At 43.2% G+C, this 19,205-nt stretch overlaps 1 protein-coding gene across 1 annotated transcript in view; it reads left to right on the forward strand.

Moving 5' to 3' along the window:
• LOC311261909 (serine/threonine-protein kinase Nek9-like) overlaps window positions 1–10,475 on the forward strand; it is a gene marked incomplete at its 3' end in the record, with an annotated part of 297,004 nt that extends 286,529 nt beyond the window's left edge. The window contains exons 11-16 of the mRNA XM_084360923.1: window positions 1,152–1,261; window positions 2,015–2,063; window positions 6,561–6,673; window positions 9,241–9,663; window positions 10,137–10,359; window positions 10,405–10,475. Of these exons, the coding sequence (XP_084217049.1) occupies window positions 1,152–1,261; window positions 2,015–2,063; window positions 6,561–6,673; window positions 9,241–9,663; window positions 10,137–10,359; window positions 10,405–10,475 (989 nt within the window). The remainder of the gene's footprint in view (window positions 1–1,151; window positions 1,262–2,014; window positions 2,064–6,560; window positions 6,674–9,240; window positions 9,664–10,136; window positions 10,360–10,404) is intronic.
• Window positions 10,476–19,205: the final 8,730 nt, after the last annotated feature.

Genomic DNA, 19,205 nt, shown 5'->3' on the forward strand with positions numbered 1-19,205 from the left:
ATGTGAGTGCTTAAAGTGTGTGTGTAAGAGTGTGTGTGTCTGTGATAAGTGCCAACTGTGAATGTTCTTTGCACGCCACGAAGACAGGTGAAATTGTGTGTGTATGTGTGTGTGTGTGTGTGTGTGTGTGTGTGTGGTGTGTGTGGGTAGGTGGGGTTACCGTCTCATCCGGTGCTGTACATAAACTCCCTGTTCTAAACTAAACCAAACTGACAGGATGTGATTCTCAGTTCCATTTAACGGTTCGTAATTGAGGGTCAGTGTTGTTGTTTTTGAGTTCGGAGGAAATCAGAGTTGTAAGGTTCAGGAGTGAGTTAATCTCTAGTAGACTGGGGTCTGGTTTCCTTCTGGCCCCGGGGCCTCTAAATGGTAAGAGCTGCATTTGGCACTTAGCAGTCCTGCGTGCAAAGGTTTTTATTTATGTATTTTATTTTATTTCACTGTTAGGGGGAACAATAAAGAGAAAAACATTCCTAAAAACAATTCCTGAAGGGGACGCCAAAATGCTGTTGTATTAAATGTATGTAGCAGAAATGTAAAAAGTAAATAAAAAAGGTCGGACGCATCTTTTCTGTAAAGTAGCTACTCACTGAAGGTCAGCCAGCACTACCAACACACTCCCACCGATGGCTCCACAGACACTCATGCAAGCACTAATGTGTGTGAAGGTGTGGGTTGGTATAGTGGACACTGAGACAAAGGAAGGCCCAATTTAAAAAAGAAACAACTTAAAAACAAGTTGTTTTGTATCTATAATTAGCAGAAGTGTTTTCAATGCATATTATTATATAATTTTGAATTATGTGTTTACAATGATATATGCTACTGAGGGGGAAGATTCTGTTTTTCCTCAGAATGGGGGGTCCAGACCTCCCTGTCTCCCCCGTAATTTCCGTGTATGCCATCGTGACAACAAAATGTTGTTCCAAAAGTCCCTTTATAAATATGATCAGGTACCAAAGATCACAGCCTGGAAAAACTGGAGAGAGTCAGAAACATGTTAAGCGAATACATACACATCCTCATACATCCCTTTCTATCTCAATACTTGAGATAAAAGATTTGATATAAAACATGTGACCAGATGACATTAAATGCATTTTTTATGTATCTCTCTGAACATTTCACCCTTTTGTTTATGTCTTCAGCAGGTGGAGAGCTGCTCCTCTGGGGTCAGATCCCCTGTGTGTCCCGGGTCAGTGAACAACCAGGACTCAAAAGGCTCTGGACCCCCCAGCCTGTTCCACTGGCAGACAGAAAGGTGGGTAAACACTGGACAAATGATGTTTCTAGGCTCCTCATTTCTCAAGAAGATAAAAGTTTGAGGATTTTCTCAGTAAAGGAGCTTAAGTTGGATATGCATACATTCTTTAAGGGTCCTCACTAAATCACATAAGGCTGAAAGCTGATGTATGTTTAAAGGTTAAGTTTACAATATGCAGCACTCCTGAACACACCCAAATCAATGAAGTCACAGCAGGTGTTTAGCCTCTCAGCTGAAGAAAACGTCACAGATTGGGGTTTTTGCTAGAAGTGCAATATGCCAGAAATAGAAAAAAAAAAAAAATAGAGACTTGCATTTCTTGCAGACTTGTCACATTTTGGAAATAAGCAAAAACTCGTACCAATAAACCCACGGCAGATTTTAAGAAGTTCTGACCGATCAATGAAATCAATCTTTCTGTCCTTAACTGATATCCTATTGGTTTATAGTTAAGAGTGATTACTTACTCTTCCTTTTTAAAACACTGACATCATTAAGCAGGAATTACACCACTCTAAGACAGTAAAGATACCAAAGAGGTATTAGGCATCTCTGCTACCTCTAGATAAGAAAAATAATTATTAAACATTATCTCTTCTTTATTCTCTAATTGGAGTTCTATTGGATTCAGCACAATACAAAAATCCAGTTGGTGGGGAATCTTGGGAAAAGTTATCAGCTGATACCTCCTTTGAGCTTTGAAATGTTGCACTGCTTTAAAGTCTAAAAACAGTTTTTCATTTTATGCAGGTGTTTGATGTGGCCTGCGGTACCTGGCATATGATGGCTCTCACCACATGTGAGTAATCTATCATGGATGTCTTAATATTCATATCTGTTGGGTTGATTGTTTTTGAGGCAATTAGGGCGGGTCAACGAAAGTAAACCAGTCAGAATTCGTGTCTTGAATCTGATTACTCGCCACGCCGGCGTCTCTTCTTCCCCTTCTCCAAATGATGTCTTGCTCCTCCTCAAGGCCCCTCCTTACTCACTTTCTCACTCATCAAACCATAATTCACTTCAGAGGGAAGCATCATTAATGCACAGTAGGACACAGCAGCTTGATGTGTGCTAATTATATTGTGTGTTTTACACGCTGGATGACTTTTGCTTAGTCAGTGATGAGCTCAGTCTCTGGTAATTGTTTTTTGGATGTGATGAGTTTATAAAAGCCTGTCTGTGCGTGTGAGTGAGTGCGCGCGCACTTGTGTGCGTGTATCTGGCCATGTTATTTATATGTGTGTTTGTCCATGCATGTAGGCTATAGTATGTGTGATTGTGTGGATGGTGAGACTTACTATGTGACTTAATTCTTATTTTAACCATATACCGAACATTCCTCAGTGAGCCGGGTGCTACGTAGAGCAACACATGACTACACAGAACCAACTTTGACTTCATGGAAATACACAAGACGACATAAACAAGACAAGACCTGAGCTCTATGAAATGATTGTGTAAAATTATAAAGATAATGCAAAGGAAATTACCAAAACAGTGCAAAGTTAAGAACATTTAATAGTTGAAAACTGTTTTAAACTGCTGTAAATGTAAACATACACAATGTTACAGTTGGTCATTACAGTCGGCATGCAGATCTTCACATTTAAATGTGCCTATGCACGTGCAACCTTGCATTAAAGCTGTGCGTTGACATGTATACAACATGCACTATTTTTATAAGTAGCAAGAAAGACAAGATTATTCCACAGCTTCACACATCATACGCCTCCGTGAACTTAATAATGATTAGCAAACACTCAAAATCTCAAGATCACTCTGACGCATTAAAACTGCAACTTTTAACTCCATCAATCCCGCACAAAACTTTGACACGCACCATCAACCATGACACCACACTCCATGACTTGCTTGCATTCTCCGCAACCCATGTGATCCTTTTAGCACTGTACATCACTCAGTGCTGTAGCTAGAAATGGCGCTTAGCCCTTGGCTAATCAGGCTGATTGGAGGTGTCCTTTGGCTCACCTGGGGGCTTCCAATCCTATTAGGCCAACCGTCCTGAGCCTAGCGCACCCAGCAGCCGCTCGTGTTTGATCACTGGTGCTTAGAGCCCACACTTGTCCTCTTATGTTGGTATTAAGGCATGGAGGAGAGGAGAGGCAGGGTGGGGTTTGGTGGGGGGGTTAAAATGTGATCTCCTTAACTCTCTAGGGGGGCAGAGGGGAGTTTGGTGCCTCACCTCCTTCACTGACGCGCATCTGCTCCTCCAACTGGAAATGGTCTTTAAACTTCTGATGTCAGTTGTTTCCAAGCAAAAGGTAAAGAGATGGAGAGAATGAGAGAGAAAGAGAGTGCAGGAACTAAGAAGACAAGGTTGAGAGATTGCATGTCTCTCTTTTTACCTTTAAAGCATCGTTTTGAGAGTGTAAGTTGTTTAGAGGATGACTCAAATCTATGAAAGCACGGAAGGTCTGTCATTTTTTTTTGCAAGTCAATACGCCTGATCCCACTCGGCCTGTCATCTCTTTCTACCTCCTATCTACACCACATTCTCTACTTCTCCCAACCACTCTCTCTCAACCATGCTTCTGACTGCTATCTCCCTCACTGCACACCTATCACTGTGTCTCTCTTGTGGCTCTCCTTCCTCCTTCCCTTTTGCCCCCTCCTCCTTCTTCTTCCCGGGGCCAAGAGCGCCCAAGAAGAGCCATGTGTTTCCAAAGTGGACTGGATGGGAAATCGAAGCAGGGCTTCTGTGTTTATCAAGCCACAGCTCCGTCACCTTGCTCCTACTCCCGTCTTGAGGCCCCGGCAAATTGGTGACAGCAGCAACAACCCTGCAGCACACATGCCCCTTTTTTTCAGTGTGCATGTCCACACACACACACACACACACAGCACCTTGGCCTGTTTAGTTTTATTGCTGGTGTCAGGTGAGGAGGTGGAGGTAGGAGCGCTGTCTAATGCTCACCTCACACACATACACACACTCACACACAGTCATTTCCACCGCTGCCGACACCTTGGCTAACAAGACCTGTGAACCGCAGTGACAGAACTCGGAGACTTGTCAGAGTCCCAGTCATTTAATGCCAGGGTCTGGCCGCAGCTCGAACCCAGCAGGGTTTCTGTATGCACACTAAACCACAATAGGCTACTCAGTGATATACTGAACATGAGTCTACTGAATACTGCTGGTGCTCCTCCTGCTTAATATTGTTTAAGGAATACCCCGACTACAACCAGCAATTCTTTGTATGAAATCCTACATTTCTTACATCGAGTGTTTTATGGTTCAGTTTGATTTTACCCTCAGTCTGCACTTGAGCTGCACCATCAGACTTCTTTCATCTATTAATGTTTGAATGTGTGCTATTACTCGCCTGTCTGCTTGCCTGTCTAATAGCACAGTTATGTGTCTGTAAGCCTGCCCTATCTCCAGGCATCTTTGTCTACAGTATCTAATAATCGTAAGTGATTACAAGCAGTTTTGTATGGACACTGTCCCTTTCATTGCAGGTGTACAGCATGCTCACTGCTCAATATCTTTTTCAATGCCCTCTCTTTTATCTTTGCTGTGATTGTATAAGCGGAAGAGAAAGGAGAGTTGACTCGGGTTAGAGCCCCGCACGGCCTTGCTACCTTGAGAATGAAGTGCACAAACAACGCCTGGCCATTCTGCCTAAGCGTTTACAATGATGCCATTCAAGAGAGTATTGATCCACCCAGTGCAGGGTCAATCATTGGATCAATGGTGTGTGGGTTGGTCGGCTGGAAGGCTGGTTGACTGCATGAATGAATGGATGGCGGATGAATGGATGGTTGGATAATGGATGGATGGATATATGGATTGATTTATGGATGGATATGAAGACTGATGCATGGGGTGACAGCACTGTCGGGTTTGTCCGAACACTTTTCACCCCACTTTTTGTGTGAAATTGTGTCCTATCTGTTTCATGCACCTCTTTTAAGGTCGCCACCATCTAACACACATGAGATGGACTGTTAGTTCATTACTACTTGGTGGTAAAATCATCTCCACAACAATAAACACACTTTGTATCACTTGGTTGCAACTTTTTAGACTTTTGCTGAAGTTGTTACTGAGGAGGGTAAACAGCTCTTAAGTACATCTAATATGTGTGGCTAGCTGACCTACTAATATTTTTCCTTTTCCTTTCCTGACATCCATCCAGGAGTTAAACTGTATACTGTATAGAAAGCTTTTTGTGGCATAGGAGAGTGGAAACAGTGGAGTGATATATATTTAAAAAGAGTCATTGTCATTAGCATGTTCTTGGCGGCTTCTTATGATGTGTTTACACCAGGGTTGATTGACCTAGTTACCCAGCCCCTGGCAGCACAACATGGAGAACTGTAACACAATGCAACACAAGGGAGAGGTGTAGATGCCTTTATTATTCTTACATGTGAGGCACATGTGAGTGAACACAGACACACACATGCACTCATACACTCACACACAGAGCAGTGATCATCGGGGGCTCACAGAGGTCGTGCCTCGTGACGAAGTGAAAAAAGGGAGAGGGCTCATTTAAAATTCTGTAAGAGATGTCAATTGTGCCCTCTGCATATTTCTATGGAAATTTGTAAATAGATCCTTTGTAAATAGCTTCTCTCTTGCCAATCACCCTGTCTGCTCTCTGCACAGCAGCATTAAAAATTGATCCTTAGCCGCACCAGGGTGAAATGCTAACATCGCTGCCAAATGACTGATTAAAAAGAAAAACCTTTAATCTTTGCTTAAAAGTGTCTACTGCCTTGGCATGCGTTTCCCCTGTGCTCCTCTATCTTCCAAGGCTGTGAGGGGAAGGAGGGGGTCGCCATGGGGGAAACGGGGTCACGCTTCATGTAGAGTCAGCGCTGTACAGTCATATAGCTCTAGAGGTGAGGGATTTCGCTAAGAGCAGATCTAGGAATCCACATGCATCGCTCTCTTCTGAATTTAACCTTAAGCCAAAGGTTAAAAACACATTTGGGCGTTCCACAAGAGGGGGTGAATGTGTTGGCACTCCCGCTAATGGCTTGCAAAAAAAGTAGCTTTTAATCCAATTCAACCATGCAAGTTAAGAAACATCAACAGGGTCGTATTGATAAAGCAGCGTACGGTTATTGCATAAGAAGTCTGACATGCCTTGAGCACGAGAAATCAACACACTCCCTCGCTCTAAATGATGTTTTAATAACACTATGTGGCGAATGAAAAGCCATGAAATAAAGAACCATGAGCTTAGGATCGGTTTAAGCACGGCAACAAAAGGACAAATTGATGATTGGAGGTGCTGAGAGAGGTGTGTTTGTGTTTCAGGGAGCAGAGAGGAGAACAGAGAATGTGCTCACCCTGAAACCGAAGCTCACTTCAGAGACCTTGTCAGCAATCCCCTACTGACAGAGCGCACAGAGAAAGAAAACACAGTGCAAGTAAGATAAACATACCTCCTCTTTCTTTCTCCATAGCCCTTTTATTAACTTACTGTTATACCGTATAGCTCAATCTGTAACTCACTTGCTAACTCAACTCTTGCAGAGGATCGCTCCTGATTGATATCTTCCTCTTCCACACTCCCCGCCTGCCGTGTTGACATCCTCATTCCCACGCACCCATTGTTTGCCTCTCAAATCCTCTTTCATTCATTGTTTCACTTTCTTTATGTATGCTGTAAATCAACATATCAGTAATGAACGGTACAATTTAACAAGTTGCACTTGAGTAAACAGCACAGCCCTCAAGCATTAAGTGGTGAATATATTCACTCACCTCTCAGAATATAAGTGAGAAGCGCTAAACTATCACCCAGAGCCACACACACACACACACCAGCTCCCGCCCCTCCCCATCTCTCTGTCATTCAGGTGTTTACTGTCATTCATACTCAGGGTTTTGTATAATCCTCTCACCACACCTGAGTGCTCCCCACTCAGTGTCACTGGATTTACTCTCTCTCTCTCTCCCTCTCTCTCCCCCATGTCTCTCTCTCCCCTCTCCTCTGGTGCACAGCCTTTTTCATTTTGCATCACAGCCATTCTTTTACGCACGTTGTCATTTCTTATGTAAATAACCATAGATAAAAAGACAGCAACAGACATTTTAAGATTTACACACACCGCTCGGCGCGTATGTTTTCCGTCAGCCCCTCTCATCAGCCAGTTTGTTTGTAGAATTGTCTTTGCCTGTAGCCATAAATTAGGGGTTGTGATTTAACTCATTGAGACAACAGAGAAAGACAACGAAACATGAATAAAACAAATGATGTGCAGAAGGTGAGGGAGAGAGAGGGTGAGCAAGGAGAGGAGGCTGAACTCAAGGCAGAAATGGGCCAGTATGTATTTCTGCTCTACTTTCACTTGGGGAAGGCTTCATTAAAAAGTCTGTTTCCAGAGCATGGTGGAGTCTATGTGTGTGCATGTCTGTGTGTCCGTGTGTGCACGGGAGTGTGCGTATATGTTCATAGGTTAAAATGTGAGGTTGTGCAGACGCACACGCACATTCATGCATACATGGGTGCATGCCCGTAAAATTATTTGTGTGTGTTCAGTGAGAGAGATCTCTTAAATTATTTACAACCAGAACTCTCTAATTGGTATCAAGTTTTTAAATGGGGTCAAATGTTGCGGTGCAGTTTCATGCAGCTTTTCTCTTGCCTCAAGTCTGTACCATTACATCTGTTGCTACAGTGCTGCTGCTTCATTGGACTTGAACCTCTAAATGCTGTATTTTGCCTATTGACTGGGGCTTTGACTGGAGAAATGCGGTGCACAAGGCTGAGGCACAGGAGGGAATGTAGTGTTATTACTGTAATAGGGATGTGTTAGTCCATCTACTCATGTCTGTTACATATAAAAACATTCTGAGAGAGATCTGGTGAGTCGTAAACATCAAACAGAGGTGCGCACTCACACACACACACACACACACACACACACACACACAGCCTCAGGCAGCGCACAGAGCTGGTATTAGATTTAAGCTCCCTAATAAAGCCAATTAGAATTATACTGTGCACTGATGAAGGCAACCTTACCAGGGCAGCTCTCTCACCTCCACACACAAACACACACACATTCAACTACTGTATACACCACAACCGGAAATACCAAACTGAAATCCCTGCTTTAGGAGTGGATTTATTTAACATTGTCCTTTTTTCCGACATGACATGACTGCATCAAGTCCAGTGTTTGGCAAGTTACTTGAAAAGTTAAATTAAATAGTACTCATTAAAAAGTAATTACATTACTTTACATAATACAATACTGGTAATATTACTTTTGCTTTTCACTTACAGTTCTGTAAGTTATCCACTTTTTACTGTGTGTTTGCCAAAAGAGATTTCTATTGCCAGTGAGAGGTGCATTTCTCCTCTTTGCATAAATGGCTAACCACGTCCCTACAACTTAACCACCTGCACCACGATAACACGTCCTGGACAGGAAACTAATGTCAGCTTCACCTTCATCAAACTCCCTGTAAACCCTTTAAGTGACTACGAGGAACTTTTAAGTGTTTATGAAACAGTCTTGTGATTCCTCTGATGATTAGAAATGACCTGTAACAGCAAATGAGACCATCAGCGAAAAGACTTCTATTTTTAAATCAAATCACATGTAAAAACTTTAGCTCATCGCAGTCCATCCTGTGGTCTCTGTCGCTCGCTTCCAAAACAAATGAAAGCACCACCAGCACGTGCTAGCAAAGATCTACAACAGCAGGCACTGGTGTCATACCACTTTTGTCAAAATGTGCTGCTAGAATAAAAGGTGAAAGTTCCTTGTAGTCACTTTAAATTGTCAAAGTGTCACTGGGATCAATAACGATAATGTAGTTATGTACTGTCTAGTTGCAATCCAAAATACATTACTGTAGAGTCACAGTACTACCTGGAAATGTACAACATGAGTAAGTCACAGTGGAGAATACTTTCTTTCAAATGTTTCCTATTTAATTCACAAAAGAAACAACCTAAATAGTCTGTGTATCCTCCTCACAGGACTCCAGGCAGGTTCGTCACAAGCTGATCCAAGATCTGGAGAGACCAGAAGGCCCTGAGAAGCAGGAGAAAGTTGAAGAATGTGAGCGTGCAGACGAAGAAGAAAGAGCAAACAAAGATGAGGGAGATGAAGCATTACATGATTCAGCATTTGCCATAGTCAGATCTTCAGCGGGGATGGACAGGAGAGGAAATGGACACTCATCAATCAAATCCAACCAGGGGGAAGTGAAGGAGGGTTGCAGGGCAGCAGGGCCGTGGGAGCTGAGGAAAGAGCCACACAGAAGCAGAGGAAGCAGGGACATAGTCTTCACCACTTTGCATCTTTTGCCCAGGTCAGAGCAGTGCAGGCCCACTTCCAGCACCTTGCCCAGACTACTGACAGGACAAGCACATAGCAGAGTTTCTGCTGAGGCTCGAAAGGTGAGTGTAAATATCACAAAGAAAAGATCTAAGTGGTAGTGTCTTTCCCATGAGCAGGGTGCATGTATCTTCAAAGGGAAACAAACTTCTGGGTGCTTGTATTAGATAGTTGACCCGAAGAGAGTAAATAGAAATACTGGGATGACATGGTGACGTCACAGGGCTGCTGGCCCCCAACCTCGTATTTGCTATACCAACTATAAATGTCCAGTCTACAACATGGTTACGAGATCTAAGTGGTTTTGTACTTTGAGAGGAAGCATTGAATCACTTTCCCTGAGATTAAAGAAGCAAGTATACATTAATTGGTTGGCAGGCTTGAGGTGTGACTTTAGTAGTGGACTGCTGCAGGAACAGTAGATTACAGTAAGTAAGTAAGCATTGGAATTAAAAGGACTTTATATACCCAAGAAAACTAATTCTCTAGAAAAACTAGGATGTTTTCACATCTTTCATTATTTTTGTCTCCTCAGGAGAAATCTACGCATTTAACTGAATTGGTCCAGAAGTCTGGAAGTGACTGCAGCATTTTGCAGAATCCTAGGCTCAGGCCCAAGCCCAGACCCCCAGTGGCTCAGAGAGCAGCCTCTTGTCACCGTTCAAGAATCGGACTACACTCTGGCCTCAAGTCTCCGATTTATAACTCTTCTCCACATGTGAGCCTTGATCAGCAAGCTCAGATGTCCTCCCACCCGGGTACACAAGTTGAAACCTCTCTTTCCCTGTCTCCTTCCTCTTCAGAACCCTTCAGGTACTGTCCTACACACAGAAGGGTGGCTTCTTCTTCTGGCACTTCTCGGAAGAATCTATAAGAATCCACTTCGGATTTATCTCATGTTTGAACTTTTAAATGTATATGTTTCCCCTTTTTTTGCAGGTTATGTTAGCAATTTGAAATCAAAATATGTTTATCACATTCATAACCAATAGTTCCCAAAACTGACTCGCTATGGCAAGAGAGTGTTCACTCCATTATCTACTTGATAATGCTTTTTTGGAGACCACATATAAAGCTGAATACTTTTGGCTCCAAGGTGATTGGCAAACAGAGTATTTTCCTCTGTAAGAGCTCTCCAAAACATGCTTCAGATCAGCATTAATGGCCTTCACTTTACCCCACACTGTGATTTGGCAAGTATGCTCCTCTTACAAACCATCTCATTCAACGACACTCACGAACCTTGACCTCCTCTAAAAGCTTTAGACTTTTGTCGCGTGTTGGAGTTGCAGAGTCCTCGAATCACCACATTCCAACAGCACCTGAGAGAGTTGAGAGTTTTCACCTTGCGTACTACCTCATTTTAATTAATACTTAGTGTGTTGTTTATTAAAGACATAGCACCCTCTCAGATCTTGTGAGACATTTCACTGTGGAGTGTTTTCATGGCTGCTCATCTCTGCAGTATGAGTCACATATGTCTGCCGCTATGGCTCTTTTAGGTATGAGATAATACTATATGATGAGGTTTCTCAAAGTAAAGTAGGATCATTACAGGAAACAAAGCTTTCTTTGAGTCTGCTCTTCTCTGTGTCTTTGCTCTGTTTAGTTTGTTTTATGTTTCTGAGAGAGGTCCTTCATTAGCCTTGTACCATGTGGTTGTACCACAACCACATGGTAATTCCTCTTGTCAGGATTTCATTATAAATTGTGCGTGTGATGTTTTTTTCATGATCTACATCTAGCAAAAAGGACCTTTTGTCAATAACTTGGCACTGTGTAACATGTTGACAGTTTTGGGTTAGACAAATGACAAAATGTGTTTCAATTAAAGTAAAATTATTGCTTGATGATATAAAAATTGCTTATTACATGAAAAGTTTACCCAAAAATGTAAAAACTGTCTTCTCACCACAAAACATTTCTGGAGCGTCACAGCAAAACAGCATTGCAGCATTCTCCTAAACAACTGAAGTAGATGAGGACTTGTATGTAAATGTACAAAAAAACAAAAAAAAAACAACAGCAAAATAAACAGAAAATGTCAGCTCTGCCAACATAATTCAAGTTGCTGGAAGCCCTGAGATCCCAAATTGAACCAACTTCATACAGGGTGCATGCTAACGCTTTAACCTCTGCAGCGGCAGTGAAGATTTTGGATTTAAAAAGGTGGCTTCCAAAGACTTGGATTGTGCTTGATGAGCTGTATGGAGCCATTTTATGTTTTGTTTTTGTTTTTTCAGGGGGTTTTTTATGGCCTATAATACTTTTCATCTGCATGGGGGTGTGTAGATGATTACCAAATTTTTATTTTTGGGTGAACTTATCCTTTAATACCAAAGCCCTGGATTAAGCCTTGATACCAGATTTTTGGGGCCAATACCGATATTGGAGTAAAAAAATATCCAATATCAGTCAATAAAATGGGATGACGTTAAATCAGGCGGGTGAGCTCTAATGAATACTTCTAGTAATGTTGTAATTATTAATATTTTATCACTTTAAGCAGTGATTTTATGAATCAATGTATAAAGTTGTCATTACAGTAGCACCAGTAAGTTATGAGTTATGTTGCAATATTGAGCTGATGTGTTTGTTGTTCCAGTTTTGTTCATCAGAGTAGTTGTAATTTCAGTTGGACATTAAAGCTAATAATTAATTACTATTAATTACTTTGATCCCAGTTTTAAAAAGGACACTATCAGATCAGGGATCAGGGATTTCAAATGAACTGCAGCACCAGGAGAGTGATGAGTAAAACGATAAAAGTGCTTTTAAAATTAATCTTCAATTGGCTTTAGTGAACACCAAACCCAACACTGACTATATACAGGCATGCAGTGCTAATGGCTTAGAGACATCCGCCAGCATCCCACCCCACTGTCTGTTACGCTCCCTATGGTTTGTTTTGGAGTGTGTGAGTAAGTGTTGATTGTGTGTATCACGTTTTTGCCCTGCGAGACTCCTGCCAATCGATTCAAGGTGAGACCTGTCGATTAAACACCCTGAGCCGTGCTCTCCACCTAACCCCAGGGTGATTCAATCCCACCCCTTGCACACACATAGGCGCACGCATACACACCCACCTCACCTGTCATCCATCAATACCTCCATCAGGGCCTCTATTGATCCCCCTCCATCCAGCCTCTTCACCCCATGCAGTACAACATCAGGGCCAAGACGACGTCCGCGCAGGTTTAATTTCTGACAGATTTACAATAAAGCTCAAGTTATTATTTAACTCTTCCGGCCACAGTGTGCTCTTTGATTTAGCACCCTGGGAGAGGATGAGTTACAGCTGACACGGAGAATCTGCCGGGGCTGGAATGGTAGGCACCCGGTTCATAACTCAGCCGCCGAATGTGTAGTTAGTCAATCACTTGATCTGTAATCACAAATGCTGCCAGAAATTACATGAGTGATGAGCTGTAATAAAAGCACTTACTTTTCCTGCTCTGTCTCTTAAGTGTTATTGGCAGACCCCTCTCTCCCAGGAGGCCGTGGCTGTGAAACAAAATCCCGATATAAACTGCCTCATTGGTCCCTGCCTCACGCTCTCTCTCTGGTGTACTGTATGTGTGTGTATGTGACCGCGTGTGTGTGTTAATGCAGAGAGCTCCCACTACAGTGTAATACAAAGCTCTCTTTGACAGTCTTTCTTCCACTCTGAGATTGTCTTGCTTCAGGACAAATGATCCTCACTCCAGTAAAGACAGTCATCCGCATCTCTATCATTTATATTCTCTAATGTCGGCGGAGGTGCAGGGAAACACAATTCACTAACAATGGCCGTTTTTAAACAGACCTGGAAGTATTTATCGGTCAGTAAAATGCGTCATACACGTAAAGGTTTAAATATGTTTCTATGCAGTCGTAGTAGTCACTGCTGTCAAAACTTTCCTTGCCTGAGTCTCGCCTCAGCCGAGACATCCTGATAAGTTATGGTACATCAAAGACGTGACCTTATGTACAGGTAATCAAACATCTCAGGGACCCGACACAAACCTTTCTTCGACTGTCTGTGACTCCCAGCTCCATAGCCTTTGGCAGGAGGTCATGCGTGACAGTTTTATTGATACGGACCCCTGTAATAATTACACAACGTCTTGCATGCACTATTGATCAGGCCTATTGATAAAATCATATTTTACTGTAAAGGTCTGTTGATTTGATGCATTACAGCATAAATCTCTCCTCACAAGCAACTGATTTGGAACTCCTACTGCTGAGTGATGGATGCTCCCGCAGATAAACACACACACACACACATACACACACACGCACCACTATTTATATCTATTGTTTGAATGGGGTAGTAACAGACACAGGTTAAAGACAGACAGAGATGTAATGATATCTTTAGTCCATCCATATAAATAGACGATCACATAGATCACAAGTAGGATCTCCTATCCAGCCCAGCTCATATGATGTGATATACAAGCGAGGGTGTTTATGGAGTCACTGCTCCATCTTATCATGATTTGTATTGTCAGCGGGGGCTGAATCTGCATGGTGGTAATAGATTCTGATGTGGTTCAAATGCCCCGTGGTGAATGGGAAATAGAGATGAATGTGACAGATCGCACAGAACTTGTCCCGTATATAAACGGCCTTTAGAACCGTTGTTCTCACGGGGAGGGAGGGCTAGGCGCTGTAACGGCCGGTGTGCAGGGAAATGTCATCGCTGGTATTAAAATGGTAAGAATCTGATCCTCAAAGCTGACCTCTACAGTCGATGCAGTGAAATTGATATGATTTCCAGAGGAGGAACATTCTATACTTTTGCTACCGCACTTTTTTCTGGCGTTAAAGAGGTTTTTTGTCATATTGAAGTTGTATGCAGACTGATGGAAAACTAAACAGAAAGTGTCAGGCAATATACACTGGTGCATATGGTGTCACGCATTATCGCCCTTTGATCTTACCATGAAAAACATAATATGTGTAATAAAGGAAAGGAGCGTATTTATTACTATTGGAGGAAAGGAAAAATTGGTCTTTATGGTTCAGGTTAAAAAGGCAACTTACTAGACCATGTTTCCGCTTTGGCCGGCAGTTCAAAAGCATGTTTTCTTTTTGGACTTTTCTCTGGCTGGTTTCTGAACCACTTGGGGGTAGTTTGCGAAAGCTGTGGTGCACCAGTTACAGGCTGGTTTTTACATTTAAGGAGCCAAAGGGACATGAGGAACATGTTCATGTTCAAGAGGCCTACAAAATTCTGAAAGCAGGGATATAGAGTTAATCGCTGGCCCAGTCAAGGCACCCCCAGAGTGGCTGCTTCTGCAAAATGCCAAACAGGCCGTCTGGCTGCAGAACAGGAATGTTGTCCTGCAGAGGACAGGGGACGGGGAATTGATTGTAATCAGCAGTGATGTGTTTTATAAGCATAAAACCTGCTCCAACCTGCAATCTTTTAAATGCCCTGTATTCTGATCAAAGTAACAGCGTGGAGAGCGTTTCTTTTTTTTTCTTTCTAATGCAAACCAAATGCATGAAAACCCATTAAAAGAGAATAAAATAGCACCGCAGTCTCTACAGGGCCTAGAAATAAACAGAAGTGGGGGAATATTATATGAGTTAAAAAAAAAAGAAGCATTTTGTCACATAACAGCATTTGTAAAAAAGCATACTATTTTCTCCTCAGCATCTTAGAGATCTATTGAGGACCTGACATCTATAGTGTATGATTGATACAGTATGGAATCTTTCCATGAAGGATGCCATGTAACTAAAGCATACCACTGACTTTGAACATACTCACTACTTTTGTACCACAGCGGTTTGAAATGCTAATACAGAGCTTGTGAAATAGCAACAATACCGCCAGTGTGTTCCCCAGAGCTGGAGGGAGAAGGCAGAGCAAGACAAAGGCAGTTTTTAATCTAAGCAGGAAGCATACAGTGGCGATTCACTGTGACATGGTGATTGATATGAGTGAGTAGTGTATTTACCGAGTCTGACGGGATAGGAGAAAGAGAGTGTTTTCTTCCCATCCGTACGCTTATCTCCCTCCATAAATCACTGCCAATAGGATGCATAAATGTGGACGGGCAAACGTTGTATTGCTCCGACTCAGGCAATTCCACTTTGACCTTTACATTTGGCAGTGGTCACTGGTGCTAAATGCATGCCATGACCTTCCCTGACCTTGCGCTATTCATATTTAATAGTAGTGAAGCCTGATAGTTCCTCAGACAACAAACAGTATTTAAACACACACATGCACACCACTCTGTAGTCAAGCATCATTTAATGCCATAATTTTAGATTTTGATCAGGAGTGGCTTGTGTAATTTTCTTTGTCTATGACAGTATTACATAAATGAAGAGAAGATAAGATCTGTTTTATCCTGCTCATCAGTCTGTGTCTTTATAGCCCTGATTCCATTACCCCTTGCCCAGCAGCATGCTATGATGTCCTATGTCCATCCTAACCTTTGACTCCGGCCAGTGCTTTAAAGGTTCTGCACTTTGCCCTCTCCCATTTGACCTGTCTGAAGTATACCTTTATAATTGCCCCTGTCGCTATCAAATGCACATATGAGAGGGTGCAGGGGCAGGGGGCCGAAGTCTGTCCAATAACCTTTTGGCCTCTTGTTCATCCATTCTGCTCGGAGCAAGCACAGCAGGCTTCCTCCCCCTACCCGCAATCCCATACTGTATTAGTCTGCATGTCGGAGTTATTGATGGCGCTCTGGAAATATTTTATTGGTCAGTCATGACCTTTGACTGGGGCAATGCAAACACTAACCCCCCTAAAGCTTCTTATCGACACACACGCACACACACACACATATGATCAGATGGCTAATAGAAGTATAGATTTAGCATGGCTGAAGAGCTAGTCATTTGGCCGTCGTAAGGCCAGCACTGCTTTTTTACCATACATGTGCAAAAACAAATATTGAGTGTGTTATAATGGAAACCATCCAGTGATGCCCAGAAAAGACACAACAACGCAAAAATATGTAAATAAAAATATTATGTCATATCCGAAAAACATTTTACATTTTCAAATTACAAATGCTCATCTCTGGCTGCAAAGAACAAACGGCCAGAGGAAAAATATCAAATACACTTTCAAAATGAGAAATCCTTTTCTTATCCCGTCCTCCTATCTCTGTCCTCCTCATACTGTAAGTCTCTTCATCAAAGGAAGTGTAGCTTGCACTGAAGCACCCACAATTAAGATAAGCCCGACCACAGCTGGACAATTACCTGCCAGCTAACCTTTTCTGGAGGCACTTAAGAATGTAAGGACCCCTGAGGATAGATGTGCCCTGAGTAGTACAAGCACTTCAACAGGCCAGAGAGAGAGAGAGAGAGAGAGAGAGAGAGGGAGGGAGGGAGGATGTAAGGTATGAGAATGCAAGGGTAGAGAAAAGGGTGACAATGAGGAAGAAAAAGTGATAGAAATAGAGAAAAAGACAGTATCATGGTGAGATTACCTAATCCTCTGTCTGAGAGCAGTATTTGAAGGACCTGGTGGTGTCAGACATGAGGGGGCTTTGTGGAGGTTTACCCAGGAGAGGCCAGCTTAGCAGGGGGATCTAGTGGAGCACCAGGTGACCACTGCTCTGTCCCCGAGCACAAACCTCAGCCTGTGGCTTTGTAAACACTGTTAAATTGATTGCAGGGAGCTGATGAGATTTCCCTGCAGCCGGGGTCATTATCACATTGTGTACTAGCTCTAATTCACTGTACTGAGCCCTCTATGGATTGTCACTCTGGTTTTTAGTTGTCATTTTTAATGTAACTGACAGTGTTTCCTGTCAAAAGTTCATATGTCTGTAGACATGCAGGAATTTCAAATGTGAAACTAGAAAAAACACTGGCTTGTGTTTAATTTCCTAATGCTTGGTGCAGCGTTTTCAGCACCGGTCAGGGTGTTACAGTCTACCCTGCTGCGCAGCGGCGTGAGTTTCAGCACTGTATGATATCTGATCCCGAAAACCCTGCAGGGCAGCCACAGCAAATCAACAATGGATTAATGGATCTGGTTCTGCTCGTAAATCTCTGTGGGATTGGAAAGCGTTCGAGGACAGTCAGCCTGTAGTGGTGTGCTTAATGTTACAGGCAGTTTGGGTTTCCCATCGTTCAAAGCAGTGACAGGGTAGTAAAGATGTGGCAGCATCTTATGTCTACGTTAAATCAGTGAGTGTCAGGTATGCCGGATTGTCAGTCTGCAGTGCTAAGAGCTGAACCTGATTCATTGGCGCACATTTGTTTATGAATAACCACAATGCTTTTCCACAGCTCTCCACATACAGTAGAATACCTTCATGCACCGAAGCAAAGACAGAAAAAAGATGTGTCGTGCAGACATGCCCTAATTCAGAGGTGTCACTACAACCCTTCAACCTTAGCCTAGCGCGGTAAGGCCTCGCCATAGATCACAGTGGTTAACAGTTAGCTGTTCCTGCAGGTGTATAGGGAATGGCAGTAACTGCTTCCATTACTGGAGAGAATGGCCCAACTCCCACAGCCCCCTCCAGACAGCGCTGTCATTACCCATCCATTGTGAGGCCTGAGAGGGAGCTGTAAGTACGGCAGACTTATGGCTTTGTTAGAGTGACTGGATGGTCTCCTCTGGCTCAGAACAGGATAAGGAGGGACGGTGGTGTGGAAGGATAGCCTGATAGACTGATAGAGATGGAGGATGAGAATGAATCGAACACCCCCTGATACCCCACCACCACCACTCCCCGATGTGTTCCCGAGAAGAGTGCAGGCTGGAGGGTGGGGAGGGTTATTTGCTGCTATTTTTACAAGAAACGGGTTGATTTGTCTTAGGCCATTACCGTCTATTACAGCTGCGAGTCTTGGGGAAAAGGTGGGAAGCGGCAGACGCTGGCATTCTGCCTAAAGAGAAATCAATGAAACAAATTAATCCTTCGCAGGCTGCGGTGACACAGTAATCCATCATTCAGGGGGCGCTTTTACACACTGAATCAGGGAGCGAGGCGGGGAGGTGGAGGGATTGGGGGTCGGGAGGCTGGGTAGGTGGGTGCGTGTTGGTTGTTGAGGGGTGGGGGAGAGCGGGACTGAGGCTCTGGGGGACAGGGGCAGACATCCACACTCCGGTAACACTGGGGTAACGGTGGGTGGTGGCAGGGAATCAAGTGGCTCTGAGCCCTTCCTTTACATCCTTGAGCCGCCTGTGGACATACAGAGCGGGAGGAGGAGGAGAGGGACGTAAACACAATCGGCTGAACTGCACCATGGACATGGCCATGATTACACACATACGCCTACACATATTTTCCATGTTGCCTGTCGCTTGCTGCCTGCTTTAACCCCAACGAGTTGATGGCTGGCGGTGATGACAGTGATAGGAGAGCTTTATTATTTATTTACACTTAACATACAGGCAGCCAACCGGTCATTAATGCGTGGACATATCTTGGATGTGAATGAATGGAGGGAGAAACGGGGGCATGAGGTTGAGGAAGAGGAATCAGGAAGATGCTGGAGCCCTGCAGTAATTGAAACCTCCTTTCTTACCATCCTGGCTGCGCAACTTCACTGTGGGGCATTGCATTGTTTCAGTTCAACTGCAGAGCCGTGTGCATTGTCCTAGTAATGACATATTCTTTTGTAG

This window comes from Pagrus pagrus, assembly GCF_965226575.1.
Source record: "Pagrus pagrus genome assembly, chromosome: 8".
NCBI classification, from domain to species: Eukaryota; Metazoa; Chordata; class Actinopteri; order Spariformes; family Sparidae; genus Pagrus; species Pagrus pagrus.